At 39.1% G+C, this 16,861-nt stretch overlaps 1 protein-coding gene across 1 annotated transcript in view; it reads left to right on the forward strand.

The window, feature by feature from the left end:
- The window catches only part of galnt2 (polypeptide N-acetylgalactosaminyltransferase 2), a 74,251-nt gene that overhangs the window by 50,130 nt on the left and 7,260 nt on the right, over positions 1-16,861 (forward strand). The window contains exons 7-11 of the mRNA XM_022237840.2: positions 2,245-2,420; positions 2,797-2,900; positions 3,849-3,975; positions 6,256-6,348; positions 9,155-9,238. Of these exons, the coding sequence (XP_022093532.2) occupies positions 2,245-2,420; positions 2,797-2,900; positions 3,849-3,975; positions 6,256-6,348; positions 9,155-9,238 (584 nt within the window). The remainder of the gene's footprint in view (positions 1-2,244; positions 2,421-2,796; positions 2,901-3,848; positions 3,976-6,255; positions 6,349-9,154; positions 9,239-16,861) is intronic.

Consider the following 16,861-nt stretch of genomic DNA (forward strand, 5'->3'; position numbering starts at 1 on the left):
GAAATAAAGAAAAAATTGGGGCTTTTTTAGTCAAATGGCAACACCAGCAAAGTTACTTCTCCTTATTTAATTGCTCTTTCAGTCCATTGTTTTCTCTTGTCTATTTTGCACTGGTGGTTATAAATAATCTAAATTTCTAACACAAAAAAGTATAAAAATGCAGTTATGAATATCAGATTTAGAGATGGTTTTTTCAATGAATTTTAAAATTGTGGACCGGTGCTGTGACTGCTTTTTCCTGTTTATGAAATACCCATAAAATGGAAGAAAAAGGTTCAAAGTGGTGATAAATCTGATATCCAGGTGCTTATCCAGGTGCTTATCCCTTACTTAGACAAAGAACCCCAAACATTCATGGAAGAATTCCATTAGGAAAATGACAGTGAAAGTAAGTTGACATGTATGGTTTACTTTGATCAAAATGTGTTGGCTGTTGATATCAAGCATATCATTGATGACGTTTTTAGCAAGTGTCCCCAAAGTACAGAGTTGGTTACTTAACTGCTTTGTGCTGGAGGATGTGTAAACACGATCAGGCCGTCTGTTTACACAGGTACAGCTGACAGGTTAACCATTTGCTGCTGGGGAGCCCAGTTTTAGGCACATAGGCTTTATACACTAAGCCGGGAAGCCCGAAAAAAAGACAAAAGAGCTGGGCCTTGTAAAAAAGACCGTACTCGGAACAAAAGACTGAGCTGCTGGGAATTGCCAACATTTTTTTCAGTTGTCAATTGCAGAGAAAATCTGTCATTGTTTTGAAAAATTGTATCACTGTTTGTGGCATTCATTGAACTTGAACTGGGCTTTTATGTAGAGCCAGTTACGGTAGCAAATATCGCCTAGAAATTACAATAAGAATCATCAAACAGATATAGTTCAGGTGACTCAAATGGCTTTAGAATTCAGTTTGTGTTGTTTGGCAGTATATATCAAAAGTCATGCACTAAATCATGCCTTTTTTCGAAAACCCAAGTTTTGGGCAAAAATAATACTGTCCCACATGTGGTCCGGTTACATCTGTACATTTGCAGTCAATACAACGCCATGAACATGGAATACAGTCCCACATTTGGTGAAAGCAATAAATGTACCAGCTACAAGTGTTAAAAGCTACCAGCATGTCTGTAAAAGGCTCATCTTATTCAAATCGAGGTCCATCACAAATGGAACCTTGTCCATATCATATTACCTCACCAGATAAAAAGTCAATTTGATTCTCACCCGGAAACCAATTTAGGGATAGATGGCCCCCAGGAGTTCTTTGCACACTCATGGTTGAAACCATTTCGCCTGCTAGCCACGAAGAGCTCTACCATAATGAAATAAGTATTTGGCCAGCATGTCAAAGAAGACAAATGTGACAGGGTTCAGTCTCATGACATTTATGCTGGAAATGTCAGAATCAAAAATATTTTTGCTATATACTTTTCACAGATTATCAAAATAGATAAATATACATGAAATCAATATCTTAGTGGCGGTCCTCTAATAAGCGTACAAGTTACTAAGAAATAAATGCATATGTACAGAAAAATGGCAGGTGATGCACCACAAGTAAAGGTGATGTAAAAAAGACTAGGCATTGTATGATTAGATGAGCTTTTGAAGCTTTTCACAGTAAACGTAGCAAGTTCGTTGTAGCGGTTTGTGGTAACACCATGCAAGGATGTCTCTTTTAATAGTATGTGTGGTTCTGAAAGATTACATTAAACAAAAAGTAGACAGATACAGTATTTGTAGACTTTGGCTTGAGTAGCAATTGTGTACACACTTTGCTCAAATTTCATAGTAGCAAACTACAGTTTGTGAATAAATCAATGAAAAATTAAATTTTTACCACCTTGCAAAATTGGAAATCAGTGCATTATTGGCTCTAGCTATGGACATCAGCTTTGATACATCATTTGCACATGGGTAATTCCAGAAACTTAGGGGTCCAAAAGGATGACATTTTGGTGTCCCTGTTACATCTGACCTTTGTTATTTGACATGTAAATGTTGCCAGAATTGATTTCAAAGAATTATTATTTGTATGGCAGATAATTTGCATTAATTCATCACTCTTGGAAAGTAGAAAATGGGTTCTGAACTTACAAAATCATATATCAGATGTGACAGGAACACGAAAAAAAATGGACCCCTAATTTCTGGAATTACCCACATGTGCGGCTAATAGTCAATCGAGTTATGATGTTCCAACACTTGTCTTAATTAACTATCCCTGTCTCTGCTTATTTTGTTCAGAATTACAAAGCAGTGGTTAGTCCTATCATCGATGTCATCAACATGGACAATTTCCAGTACGTGGCAGCATCAGCCGACTTGAAGGGTGGATTTGACTGGAATCTTGTTTTCAAATGGGATTACATGACGCCCACGGAGAGGGCTAGTCGAAGATCCAATCCCATTGCACCAATAAGGTGGGTTCAATAATAAGCCACACCTAAAAGTGCCTTACCTTCTCCAAAATTTGGTGAAGAATGTTGTAGTTTAAATAAACGACATGTAAATATTAGAGGAAAAATGGACTTGTAAATTGCCATAAGAATGTTACATTTGTACGGTGTAATAGCAATTTATGACAGTGTAACAAATTATAACATTAAATTTTTAAATGACATTTAAAGTGACTCCCTTTCAAAAAAGATCAGTACTAAGCATTGCTCATTGTTAATATGATGAGTCACGAAAAGGAGAGGAGCATGTTGATCCCTTTGTCAGGCTTGCAGGATTTGTCTCATGAATTCCCCCCCCCCCCCCCCGGTGTTGATTCATACCTTTTTCTTTGTGTTTCAGGACTCCTATGATAGCTGGGGGACTGTTTGCAATCTCCAAACAGTGGTTTGAGGAGTCAGGAAAATATGACATGATGATGGATGTATGGGGTGGAGAAAATTTAGGTAGGTCTTTTGGTTATTCCCTGATCAGAAGGATTTGCTGCCTAAAGTCATATGTAAGATTTTATCCTTTGTTTCACCTTTTCTGAAATCTGCCTGGTTGTTGAGAAATATTGTAGAAATATTTCTAACTGAAAATTTTTGCCCTTAAAACACCAAAACTTCCAACATTTAAAAAGTAAAACAGAAAAAAAAACAACTTTGATGGAGTGTTTTTTAAACCCAAGTGCCTAAAGTATGCACTTTTAACTCATTTTCCAAAGATTTCCTGATTTAAAACAAGTTTCCAAAACAGGCATAAATTAGAATTAAACATCAGCCATTCCAAGTGGCATCTTGAGTCTGTAAATGCAGTGTTTTGTGTTTGTATAATAAGTCACAAATGGCAGATCTTGCTTAATGCAAGAAAAACATGTCTGATGGTTGTCCAGACACAAACATTCAGGATGAGTTAAAATAACATGTTTTTTATCATGTACTCCTTCAAATGTGTAGCAAAAAAAGTTCAATTTGTCATTAAGATATGTAGCCAGTCCAAATGCCCACTTACATGTGTGAGGGTGTTCTAGAAAGCTACATGCAGATACCTTAAATCCTTTGAAGGAAGGCGGTCAACATTTATGGAGTTTGCAATGTAAACTCTTTACAAATTCCACTGACTGTTCTGATTCTGTCATCAGCGATGCTCTCCGACTTGATCCTCGGGAATAAGGTCCTGCTCTCTTGTCTCTCCCGTCGACCTAAAAAAAAATCCAGCGCTGAAAGGAAAGCTCTATCTCTCTCAGTGTTCACACAGTGTAACAATCTGTTCCTTCAGCCTCTCCTTCCAAGAGGTCGTTTAATCACATCAGCCACATGATAATGTAATTTTATCCTAATCAGATTACTGTATTCATTTGTTGTTGGTTTCTTCTTTTCCCCTCTCCTCTCCCCCTGTTGTTTGCCGGACAGAAATCTCGTTTCGGGTCTGGCAGTGTGGGGGGACGTTGGAAATCATCCCTTGTAGCCGGGTTGGCCATGTGTTCCGCAAGCAGCATCCTTATACATTCCCTGGAGGGAGCGGTAATGTGTTTGCAAGGTAAAAAGGCAGTAAGGTTTTATTATCATGGTAACGTGAATCACGGAATTCGTGAATTGCTACATCAGTAACCTGTCAACCCGAACCATTTTTGGGGTACATTCTTTTAGAAAAATAGTGTTTTTGTATTTATTTAGAAAATGGTATTTTAATAAGTACTATTATTTTAATAATCAATTGAAAAACTTACTAGAAGGAAATTGTCATTGTAATTTGTGATGCTTGTGTTTCAAAAATGAAATTGTTACTCATCCAAATGCCTTGTGCAATGTAAACGACATGTAGGAGTCAATGTGTACAGATGTTGTACATGTGTGGCTTAGTGTGTAGACATGCAGTTCTTCGTTGGATTGATGGTGTCAAAACAAGCCCATCCCGGGCTTAAACTTTTAAATCCAGGAATTTTGGTGGTTTGTTCCAAAGTTTGTCTCAAAACCTGTTCCACAACTGCTGCTTATGAACCTTACTTGATCGCAAGTGCAGTGACCCCACTCGTTCCCATGTCAAACCAATAACCAAACAACCTATGCCAAAATGTTTTTGTAGGCCAAGGATGATGTCTCTGCCATCTGTAGTGCTAGTGGTGTGTCACTGCTTGCTTTCAAATTGCACCCTATGGACACTTTTGCTCGCAATAATCTGTGAATGCCCTTTGGGTACTTGGAAAAAAGTTTCTCAGAGATTTGCTTCATTTGAAAACTTGAGGCCTTTGCCTACGTGTTCATTTACCTGTAGATGTGTGTGATTATATTTTGTTGAATATTTTGTGAAGCTGATATGCTTTCGTAGTTTCTTTCTCTTACTCAAAGCAGTGGATTATTATTACCACAGTGGTAACAATCCAGAACAGTGCTGTTATCACAAAGGATTCCTGAGTGCCATTATATGTGCTGATTCAAGCTCGGGTGCTTTCTTTTGATGCTGATGCATCCAAAATTTGTGCTCATTCAAATGAAAATAACTTTTTTGCACTGCTCTGTACATTTGCATGCTAGTACTGGTGTGCAGTCTTTCATTGGCTCTTTTAGGTAGGCCTCAGAATGCCATTTGTGGTTTTTCGAACACAGTCCAAACCGCATGTGATTCTAGAGGCTGTAAAATAAAATAGTAAAAATATAAAAAAAATTAAATTAACAGGTTTTCTTGGTTGGATTCGAACCTCCCCACCAGTGCATGTATTAAACTGAATTAACCACCCAGCAAATTCTACACTGCCGGAAATCATTTTCTCATGTTTCTCATTCTTGTTTCAAACGAAAACCTTTGTGTCTCACTCCTTCCAAAAAAATTCACAAATTGATAAAGAGCTGTTTCTTGAAATCGCTCCTTTTTTTCAGTATTCTGATGCAGCACCAGCAGGTGCTCCTGTCAGCGATATCTGCACGATCTCCCACTGTGTGCCTTATCCTTCAATTTGTGGTGTATTTTGAGCAAGGTTTTCAGTGGGAGTGCCTGATTGCAATTTGTTATCCTTGCATTTACTAACATAATAAAAAATAATCAGTGCTGAAGACTGAACAGCAACATCGCTAGAACCTCTCATGAATTAACAAGCATCCTTCCTTGCATTTTATTTTGGCATTGATTGCAATGTCTTGTACATGGCTTGGCACCAAATGAAATATTCACTCAAACGCGTAGAGATGACTTTATGTATTCTGATTGAACATTGTTTTATTTATTTATGTAGCCTGTGTTTTAACTACCTTGGTTTTGGCTTTGGTTTTGATGTAACTCTCTGTAACAAAATGTTTTTAAGAAATTTTACTTTGATTGGATTATTTTGTTAATAGTTTCTGGAAAGTGCCGTGAACATTTTTTTAAATGGATTTGGCACTATATAAGATTATTAATATTATTGTTATTCAAGACTTGGTTCGTGTATTGCTGAACGGTAAATGAAGACTAGAGGCTATGCATGTTGGAAGTACACTTCATAAGAGAAACAATTAGTGTGATTGTAGGTGATTCTTTTCAGAATCACATGCACTCATGAAAGACAATTGTTCACATGCTGCTATTGCAGACCTTGTTATACTATTATTATTACCTATGGAAAGTTGATTTAATTTCTTTTACTTGAACAGAAACTTTTTGGTAAAAACAATGAGAGCTCTCGTTGATTTTTTTTAATGGCTTACTACTCAAAAAAGACGCCTTAGCACCTGAATGTGCTAGATTGGATCATAGTGAAGCCGTGTTACTCATCCTTGTTTTTCTCTGCCAAGTTCCTCTTAACAACTTCAGCATGTTCATTTCTTTGGTTTTGACTATTTCCAGGAACACAAAACGAGCAGCAGAGGTTTGGATGGATGAGTATAAACAGTTTTATTATGCCGCCGTGCCTTCAGCCAGAAACGTGCCCTATGGAAGGTACACATCCAGTAGTTTTCACCCTCTTCTGTTCCCTTCCTCTTTCGATTTCCAGAAACCAGAAAAAAATCCAGGAAGTGCCAGGAACTTCAGGACTGTAAATGTTAAAAGCCATGAAAGGGAAACACTCTGTCCCAAGAAAGAATTTGACATTTTGGAACAGTTCCAAGTGAATCATTTCCTAACTCATCCCTCTTTTAAAGAGTCTATTTTGAAAATTCAAGAGGCAGGCCTCTCAGTGAAATTGGAAATCGGTTGTCACTTCAAAAAGAGTCACCTTGCTAAGTCAGTTCTGATTTCTAATTCTGTTTATCTGTTATTCTTGCTACTGTCTGTCAAACCAATTAAAGAAGATTATAAACTTCACAGCCTCTTCATGGCTAATGAATTTTTATCCTTCCAATTATTGAACAAAATTGTGGTTTTTGTCTCTCCATATTAATTCATTCCGAATTGTGTCCTCATTTTGGTCTAATTGTTCAGCTTAACTTAAAATACAAAACATGGTTTTGAAAGTTATGTGGATTTTTTCCCTTGAGCACAGATGCTGAACATGCAACCATTAAAATCCCTTTATTCAACCTGAAGAGTTGGGTGGCTACCTTATTAAGGTTTTGATTTGAAACACTTGGTGCAGCTTGTGGAAGTTGTTGCTAAGGAAACACAGCTTCTCATCATAATTGATTTAAAGGCTCGCGACACATTTTTTCCAACACCTCAATTTTAAGCCAGCTGCTTCTGGATGGGGCTCCACCAACTTTGTCCCCTTTGCTTGGTCGTCATCACACTTCCAGACCTGCTCTGTAAGCTGCAATTTTCCGCACCCTACGAGCTTGACTGTCATATTCAGAAAGTCTCATCATGAATGAATCTGCGCCAATGCAGCACCAGGGATAGCCCAAGCACTAAATTTTTTGAGCAGAGATCCCTAGTCTGTAGAGCAGTAGAAGCTTTTGAGAGCTGAGAAGGGTGTGGGAAAAGTGCAGTCACCTTTACTGCCAACACCAAAAGTGCACATAATTGGATTGCTTCTTGGCTGGTTCCCAGACGGGGTGCACTGCAGGGAGATGTGTTAGATGTGGTTGAAATTGTGGGGACTCTTTTAAAATCAAACCTATTGAAACTGACAGTATTTGCATTGGGCTTGCATTCAAATTAGATTAGTTGTTGAACATCGCATTGGTTTTGCTGTGTTTGTTTGCAAATGCCATTCTGCTATTACTCTTGATAAATTCGAAGACCTTATCTTATGCATCGCTTTTTATATTTTAATGGACATCTAACCAGTCCTTTTATAAAAAATAGACCAACCAGCTTTGCAGCTCAGTGATTTGGTTCTCTGTGGTGCGGTGTTAGTCATTTAACCCAGCCGGTACATTTAGTGCAGTTGCTGCATTGGTGGAGATACAGGGTTCTCAAGAGTCAGCATCAGTTGGATTGGCATTCAACACAGCCAAATTACATCCGAGTGCCTTCTCAGAAATCCTGAGAATTGTTTTCCCAAGATATACCTGTGGTGTTTTTAAGGACAAATCAGAGCTTGGGGGACTTCAAAAGTTCAAGGTGACCTTGGGGGTTCCTAAAGAATTTTTCTATTTGCAAATAATTGTAATTAAATGACAGAATGCAATTTGCTAAATAAAATTTGACAGCTGAGGTCACACACTTATTAGTTTAATAATGAATTAGTTAAAGAACTCTTGGCAGCAAAGGACAGCAGATTGTTAGGCCTTGTTATACCTTAGATTAGTTGAGGTGAAATGGGACTGAAGTTGTCCTGATATTGAATTTCTATATAAATTTCTTACCTATAAAAGGCAAAATGTATAGACCATGTGCCAAGTGTTTCTAAAAGTGTGGCTTTGGTATCGTGGCACCAATTTCCCCATGTGTAAGGGGAAACCGGATTCATGTTTGCAGGAATTATTGATATAAACAATATTCCAAAATGAACTTAGAATTTGGTATGTACACCCATATCCCTTGGTATCACCGGGCACATCTTCTATAACTGCAAAAAGAAAGAGATTGCACTAATTTTCACTTCAAACATTTTGAAAGTGGCCCATCATTTTTGGAAAGTACTTTTGAAAGGTCATGCTCATACGCAAATGGTGACCTTTGATGACATGCGTGTATCTGTTTTGTATTTCAAAATTCAGTGGAAAAGAAACGCCTCATGATTATTCTGTTTACTTTCTGGTTTGCTGTCAGCCCGCCACATCACCAGCTCCAATTTTTAACCTGAATACCACAATGATCTCACAGTCTGCAAACTCTTGTTATGTAGCACTTGTGGTTCCACTTCAAAATAACCCCAGCAAATTCAGTGGGAGGGACAGGACAGTGAAAACATTCTACTATCCCATCAGTAGGTTATAAAGCCATCAACGGGAGGAGTAGCAGGGGGTCCATCATTTTTCTGTGACCTTTGAACTTATACGTGGTTAAGTGAAGGGTCATTCAGCACATGGGAGGAATAACAGGCTGCCTGCTGGCATTGTGACTTTCCATTTTTTTTCCTTCTTTCTAATCTGAAAGTTAAAGGCTTGCTGACATGTAATAATGTACATGAGCAGCACCGTCAGATTTGTTGCCGAAACATCAGTTTATGAAACTTTCTGAAAGAAGTCTGCTTTTGAACTGAAAATGCTCTGAGTGGGAACTTTGCATTCTTTTGTTTTGTTTGGCAGTTCAGAAATGTGAATGAATCTGAACCAGTTAATTCTTTCACAGAATACATCGGCGAAATGTAACTTAAAAGGTTTTCATATAACAAGTATTTTATTTTTTTCTGTGCACACAGTATAAAGTCTCGAGTCGAGCTGCGGGAGAGACTAAAATGCAAGCCTTTCAGCTGGTATCTCGAAAATGTATATCCAGAGTTGCGGTAAGAGTTTTAAAAATAATTGTACTGTTTTGTATTCAGCGGAGAATCACATAAAACCTTAAACCCTTTCGTTCATTTCAGCAAAGGACACACTGGCATTCTGCTATTTTGACAGCACTTTTATGCTGCCATTTTGTTGCCTTTGCTGTTAATGGCACTCTTACTCTCATTCTTGTCTGTGTTTGGTTTCCTAAGTTTCCATCAATCACGGTCATGACATGGCGTCTTGTCTTACTGTCATTATATTTTTCATTTGTTGTTTGCTCTACATAGAGGCCCGAGCATTAGTTTACAAGCATTTTTTAAAACTAATTTCTACCTCATTACAACCTGTTGTTTTATCTTGCTCTGTAATCATGACTTATTTTGTAAGTTACTTATGACAGCAAGTGATTTTTATTTGAAAGTAATTGAATCCTTGGATCTCTGGTGCTGATCCTCTGCCAGCAAGGCTATCCCACATCAGCTACTCCAAATGGTCATTGTCTATCTTGTGTTTATTTGTGATCACGTTCATCCATTCCTGTACCTTGCAACCTTGAATATACAAGAACCAAACAAAATTATACATTTGGCCAATCACTCCAGTGTTTCCCGCAGCCTTTCTTTCAATATGTACGGCTGATGTCTGAGTTATTAATCTGTTTGATTGTCCAGCACCACAAAATCCCTAGTCCTTGCCAGCCGTTACTCTTACAGGGATCCCCTCAAATTGAGCCTTTAAGGATGGCTGTGCCTACACTGCAGGGGATACAACACAGATATAAAAATACACAGATTGTGTATGCATCCACGTACGCTGCAGCTTACTGATGATTCCACATTAAGGCATGTTTGAAGTGGGAAATGATGACACATCAAATGGCTTCCATGGGGAAACACAAAAACATGAATACATGATATGTGTGATGCCAAGTTGAAGGTAAAGGAACACCTCCAAACTTGAAACATTTTTGTTTTCGCTGGAATGCTTCTGTATGGAACACTGGGTGTTCCTGATTGGGATGTGTCTGTATTCCAATTTGGAACACAGTTCCCAATTCATGCGCAAGTATGGACCAGTTTGCCTATTTGGGAACAGAAGGTGTTCCCAATCAACCCTGAGTTGAAGTGCGCCCTCACATGAAAAGAAGAGACAGGCTGGTGGTTTTTAAAAATTTTTCAACTGGGTTTGTGCACGTGCCCACCTTGCTCATACTGGTAACAACTACACATTCAAACAGATATTGGTGTGCTCAACGAATCCCTTGCCAAGTTTGCATTAACCTCTGGTTGAGTTCGGGTGGCCTGTTCTTGACACGGGTTTCTTGTCCTCGCGCTCGAACAGCGGGAACACGACTCAAGGACACTGTTCTTGGAACAGGATCACACACCACCTCCTCGTCAGGATTTTACAGGAATACACGGAAATACTCGTGAGATTTTGATTTTTGAACAGCTGCAAAAAGTAGAGAGATGGTTTCCAAAGCCAAAGGCAATAGGAAGTTTTGCAAAATTGACATTAATTATTTTCCATAACACAAAAATGAATGTTCCTGTTTAAATGAAAAAGAATTCAGCCAGTCCAAACATTAATTCTCGGATAACGTTCATGGCAGCCGCCATGTTGCTTGCCACTACATGCACCACCAGCAATTACCGGTTGTTTGTTCCCGTTGTTTGAGCGGCCGACCCACAAACAACAAATCAAGCTGTTCGTGAACATATGAGAACAAGCCGCCGGAACTCAGCAACTGTGTCCACATGTTGAGTTCCCACCTAAAGACCTTTGTTGTTATGTAAAACACACCCTCTCTTGTTCCTGCTCAAAGTGGATTGGAACATTTCTTTTCCGTTTTGACCTTTTAGGTGCTCCCTGTGGGTGTAGGTGTAGAAAAATATGGTAAACTCATCCCTAATCCTCAGGCCAGTTCCGCCCCCGAAACATGATTAAATATGACCCACTCTCAGAAAATGAGTCACATGTCACCGGAGCAACTTTTTAGTGTTACTTTGTAAGTGGAAAATTTGAGCTCTCTGTTTCCATGTGTCACTCAGTTTAGTATGATGAAAGTAGACGTGTAGAGTTTAAAATGTTGAGGATTCCTATTGCTTAACACTGTGCAAGATGCTTTCAAACGTCTTTAACTCAAAGTGGCTTTGGCAACGTGACACATTTTGCAGAGCGGCTCACAAATGCTAATTGAATGAAACAAGTCACCGGGAATTTCAACCCAAAATTTAATAGACCCCAGTGCCAGACCCCCCCTCCGAAATCGTCTATGTATAGCATAAGGCCTTCAGTGAAGGACATGTGACCCTGCATTGACCTTGGCAGTTGACTTCCAAGTAGTTTGATTGCGTTTGCTGTTTCTTCCTGTTTCTATCATTGAAACCATGGTGTCCCTGATATGAGAAAGGAGAAAATGCCTTTGGATTAGGAAGCCACTGGAAAAACAACCTAGTTCCTGACAGGATTGAACAACAAAAACTTAAGGACTTGAGATAAGGACAGAAATTGATGAGAGGCACATGTGTAGTTTTCAGAAGTTTGGTTGAACTTAGCTAGAATGTGTCACTTTTCATATCAAGGCCATGGATAATGTCAGTAAAACTCTATGACATTTGTTAAATTACTGTGCGGATGGGATGGTCCCTTCTTGATGTGCATTTTTCTCTGGGAGCCATGATAATCCACTTATGGGAAAAAATTACAAATGTTTCTATTGAGTGAGGATACTTCATGTGTGCCATAAGTCCATCATGCGTTCATCCTCCACTTGAATGAGCATTGGCCATATTGGGGACTGGTGCCCACAGATGGCTCTTCACAGTACGCCATGCAATGCCCAAATAGTGCATTCACAGAGCCCATCGTGGGCGGTTTTGTGGGGAGTCATTTTTGGTGGCAACATCTCCTTACTTTCCAACAGGAATGATCAAATGTAGGAATCATGCTGTTCGTCAATTTCATCTGAAGATGTGTGTGTAGCTTGCAACCTGAGCCTGAAGATGATCGCTTACATTTTGTTAGTGACAGCCTAAACCTTTTTTTTAAAGACATAATTTGAGATATTAATTTTAGGAGATTGAATAGACCAGTGTTGAACCTTGTTGGAACCACATGACAAAAATCATTTTCCTCCAGTCTTGAGGCCTAATTCCTTCAATTTGTACCAACAACATTGCTTTGTCCAAAAAAGTATTCTGACATGTAACTACAGTATATCAAAGCTGCCAACACTGATTAAGAGTTACGTGTTAGATTTTGTGAGGGGAGCAGAGCATTTGGAAGAATGATGTGGATTTGGGGTTCCTACAGAAAGGAGCTTGAGTCTTTATGAACTTTAAATAATCATCTGGTGCTTATGTTGGTATTTAAATAGGATTGAATGTGGCCAATTTTTTTGTCTACCTAATTTTAGTCTGAAATTTCATCTAGAAATATACATCACCATCTGTTTGCCAACCATTATTTTCATCAGTCAGTTAGGGTAGGACAATTTTGGAAAGCTAGAAATGTGGGGGAATTGCTTGTAAGTTTGCAATTATTTATTTTGTTTTCTTTCTCTTCTTTCTCTCTGTGTCTGTGAGTTTGTTTCTGCATTCAATTGGAGACCCTGAACAATAGAGGACAATAAGGTCCCCGATTGACAGAGGGTCCCCGATTGACAACCGTGTACAAAACATATGGGTGGTCTTCTAAAAAAGTTAAAGTACATACAAAAGAGGAACAATAGGGGGTCCCCAGTTGCAGGCAAATACACACTTATGTGTGTGTGTGTGGTTGTGTGAGAAATCTAACACATGCTTGTTTGTACCTAGTTGGGACTATAGACTTGGGCTGAGTTCAGGCGGCTTGTTCCCGTATGTTCACGAACAGCTCGATTTATTGTTCGTGGGTCGGCCGCTCGAACACCGGGAACAGACAACCGGTTATCACAAGCAACATGCAACATGGTGGCGTCCATGTACATTATTTGAGAGTTAAGGTTCATTTCTGTGTTATGGAAAATGATTAATGTTAATTTTGCAAAACTTCCCATTGTCTACATGGTCTATGGCTTTGAAAGCCATCTCTCTACTTTTTGCAGCTGTTCAAAAATCAAAATCTCCCAAGTTTTTCTGTGTGTTCCTGTAAAACCCTGATCAGGAGGTGGTGTGTGATCCTGTTCCGAGAACAGTGTTCTTGAGTCGTGTTCCCGCCGTTCGAGCGCGAAAACAAGAAACCCGTGTCAAGAACAGGCCGCCTGAACTCGACCCTGGTGAAATATAGATTGTGTTGGGACTGAAAATGTTACTGGACAATTTTTCCCCCACAACTTGGCCCAGACTTTTCTAACAAAAGAAATGGTCCCCTCATGGTGAGGGCCTACCCATATGTGTTAGCCTTACATGCACACATACATGTACCTCATGTGGACATTCCTTTGTTTTCATGTGGTTAAAAAAAATCATTAAAATACTCTTTTTTCTTGAAATTGGAAAACACTTTTCACTTTGTTAAAATGTCTCCTTGACTGTTCCTCTTCCTTGTACGACAGATAAACCCAAACCCCCAAATGTCTCTAAACTTCTTTTTCAGGGAAGGGGAAACGTCCTGTGGACACAGGTAAGTCCTCAGAACGTCTTCCCTTCCTGCATCATGTGGACATCGTTTGTTCACAAGTTCACACTACTGATAGGTGTGTAAGGCTAGCTTATTATGGGTTTAACAGTATGACAATAACCTGAAATGCAAGATAAATCAAGCCATCAGTGTACGGTATGAAGTTTTGTCCAGTGAATGAAAGGTAACATTTAACGCTTTGAATCTGTTGGCTGACCCGAAACACTTAGCTTTTTTGTATTGATTTGCACTGTGTTTGACATACACTACATTGCCGTGCTTGCGAGTTGGCAGCCTCACTGTAAAGCTGTCTAGACGGCTACATGCACACTGGACTTCAACATTCTCGCATGATTTTGATGTGTGATCCTTATGAGCGGCGTTTATATTTTCAATGTCTGAAGATTGTGATTGTGTCAGTCTGAGCAGCATTGCCAATATTCTTAGCTATTCCCACATTGAACATGAATCCTCTGTTCTGTATCCATGTTTAATATATATTAAAAGCTCACCTCTTTATTTCCTCGCCAAAGAAATCGGCCAAATGCATTAAGTTGTATATAAGCCACTGGACCCCATAGGAAATACCCACTTAAATCTTCTTCATGCACCAGACAGGTTTCTCAGGAAGGGCAAAGGGAGAAACTCAGTGCAAAGATAGCTCCGGCCAATTAATTAGGAAGAATAGAAGAGGGAGAAACTGTCATGGGAGTTGTTGCTACTGGTGCCAGGCTATGAATCAGGTGTAGAGTGAGGTGGTTAGCGAGAGTAGCAGTTGGTGACTGATTGCATGTGGTGTTTGCTTGTGAGATGGGAAAACATGAGAATACTAAAAACCCTTCTGGACTCTATCATGTGGTTTCCATGCCAGTTTGTTCTTGTTTGACTGATTTCGCGTACAATATTTCCGTAAAGTGTTAATGAGAATGTAACAGCAGGATGTATTCAGAAAATCCCAGCATTGGGACACTTGCTGCCAAATTCTGTTCAAGCCTGTTCGTATATGCGCAATTGTGCCCATGAAGTGATCAATGCCTAATTGTATCGCCTCATATCAAACACTGGAATTCTGAATGAAAACCCAAGAAATTGTTAATGTTCATCATAAGATTACAAGGGACTTGGCTGCTTATCGTTAAGCGGAAAGTACGTAGAAACAGTTTAGGTTGTGCCGAGAGGAAAAATGTGTTGGATTCCTTGTCTCTTAATATTCTTCCCTCCTGAATTCAAATCAATAAATCAGTTAGTCAGAAACACATTGATTCAATTATTAACGTTAACCCCCCTTGGGTTATTTAAAATAATATTGAAATTGGAGGATTGAGGACTGTAAAGGTTAATCTGTATAACCAGTTGCACACCGAAGCAAGTAAACAGAGCCAAGTAAACAAGCACTTTGAACTTAAAATTGCAGCCCCACCAAAAAAGGGGAAAGCTCTATTCAATCAGAACTGATAATGAATTGAAAATTTACACTGAAATAAAACATGCCGTATTCCACTGGATAGATCACAAGTATGCAATGAGGAGAGATTGTGGCGCAATTTATTAATATTCTGCTATGGGTTTGTTCCAGCCAGGTGGCAGAAAGTCGCTGCGTACAGTCATGTGGCTCCTAGGCAAAGTGAGATGTCACACCTTTCCATTGCCGGGGGAGGGGGGGGGTTGATATCTCAAACAGGAATAACATTTATGCAGCCTTCTACCTACCCTCCCACCCCTACACACCCATTCCTGTTAATGCCCCCAGCCTTTGGTGCAAAAAACGTGTGACCAGCATTTCCTTGTGAATAATTGAAGACAAAGATGTGCAGTTCACAGCTGGGTCCTTTCAGTGGCCAGCATGTGCCAAAATTCTGCCGCGGAAAACATAATCAAACATTAAACAACTCAAAGAATTGCCCTGGCCAGCGAATATAATCAAATATTTCTTACCTGAATATGAAGCTACACTTGCATTATTTATTTACTCTTGTATTTTTTGGTTTTCCATGTTGGGAGGTTTTTTCAGTATTAAAGGTACAAGATATTTGGAACAGCTTTGCATTATTCTATTTTATGTTTTTCAAAATGAGTCCTTGTAAATCTGGGATCTGCCAGGCTTGCAAAATACAATGTACATGTACATCGTGAAGCACTCAAATTTAAATCCAGTGAGTAAACAATTCATGACTTACCCCTAAAAGTTGAGGTGAACGGTTGGAGTTTGAAAGAGGATTTAAAAGATGCAATTTAGGAAGAGATGTTTAAAAACCCAATTCTATCTGAGAGGGATTCTCCTTTTATGTTTGAAACAAAATTTTGTCACTGTTGAGCAGGTTTTTTGATGTGAAATTGAGAGCTCTGTGGCTGTTCCAACCCAGAGGCAAGTAGGTATGTTGAAACGGAAGCTTGCCAAAGTAACACTGAACTTTTTCGCTGACCATATTACTCCCAGATGAATAGAAAGGGGAGGTGTGGTCTACTTCCCAGAATCCCTCAGAATGAGCAAAGATTGCATGCTCATATTTTGCAGCTGTTTTCAATTGACGCATGCATACACTGAGCTGATCTTGGTGAATGTGTGCGCATGCAGTATGTGCAATCAATATCAAAGTAAGCCCTAAATCATTTAGCCTGATGCATCACCGTGACCTTTCACAAGATGCTTGAAGAATCTCTTTTCAAAATTAATAACCCATCCCAGCGGAAAGTGTCTCATAGTGAAAAAGCTGAATAATTCAGGTCAGCAGTGAAAGGTGGTGCTGTTCCCTTTGAAGCAGTAGATTTATAATCTAATTGGTAAAAACATAGCCTCTGTCTAAATAGTTCCAGCTATGGAAATCCTCAGGTATTGGCCCCCACTTTGTTGAATTCAGTGTTTATTTATTTGAATTTGTTTTGGTGTCAGCATGTGGATGCTTAGCACCATTTGGAGCCCCTCTCAACATTCTTTGTTGTGTCTTTGTTTATTTTTTACAATGACTTGGTAGTGGTTGGTATTTTCTATTACTTACGGTTAGACATACACGTAGTTTTGTAAATCTATTGCAGGA

This window comes from Acanthaster planci, linkage group LG01 (genome assembly GCF_054643075.1).
Source record: "Acanthaster planci isolate LZ-2023a linkage group LG01, COTS_SCS, whole genome shotgun sequence".
Taxonomy (NCBI): Eukaryota; Metazoa; Echinodermata; class Asteroidea; order Valvatida; family Acanthasteridae; genus Acanthaster; species Acanthaster planci.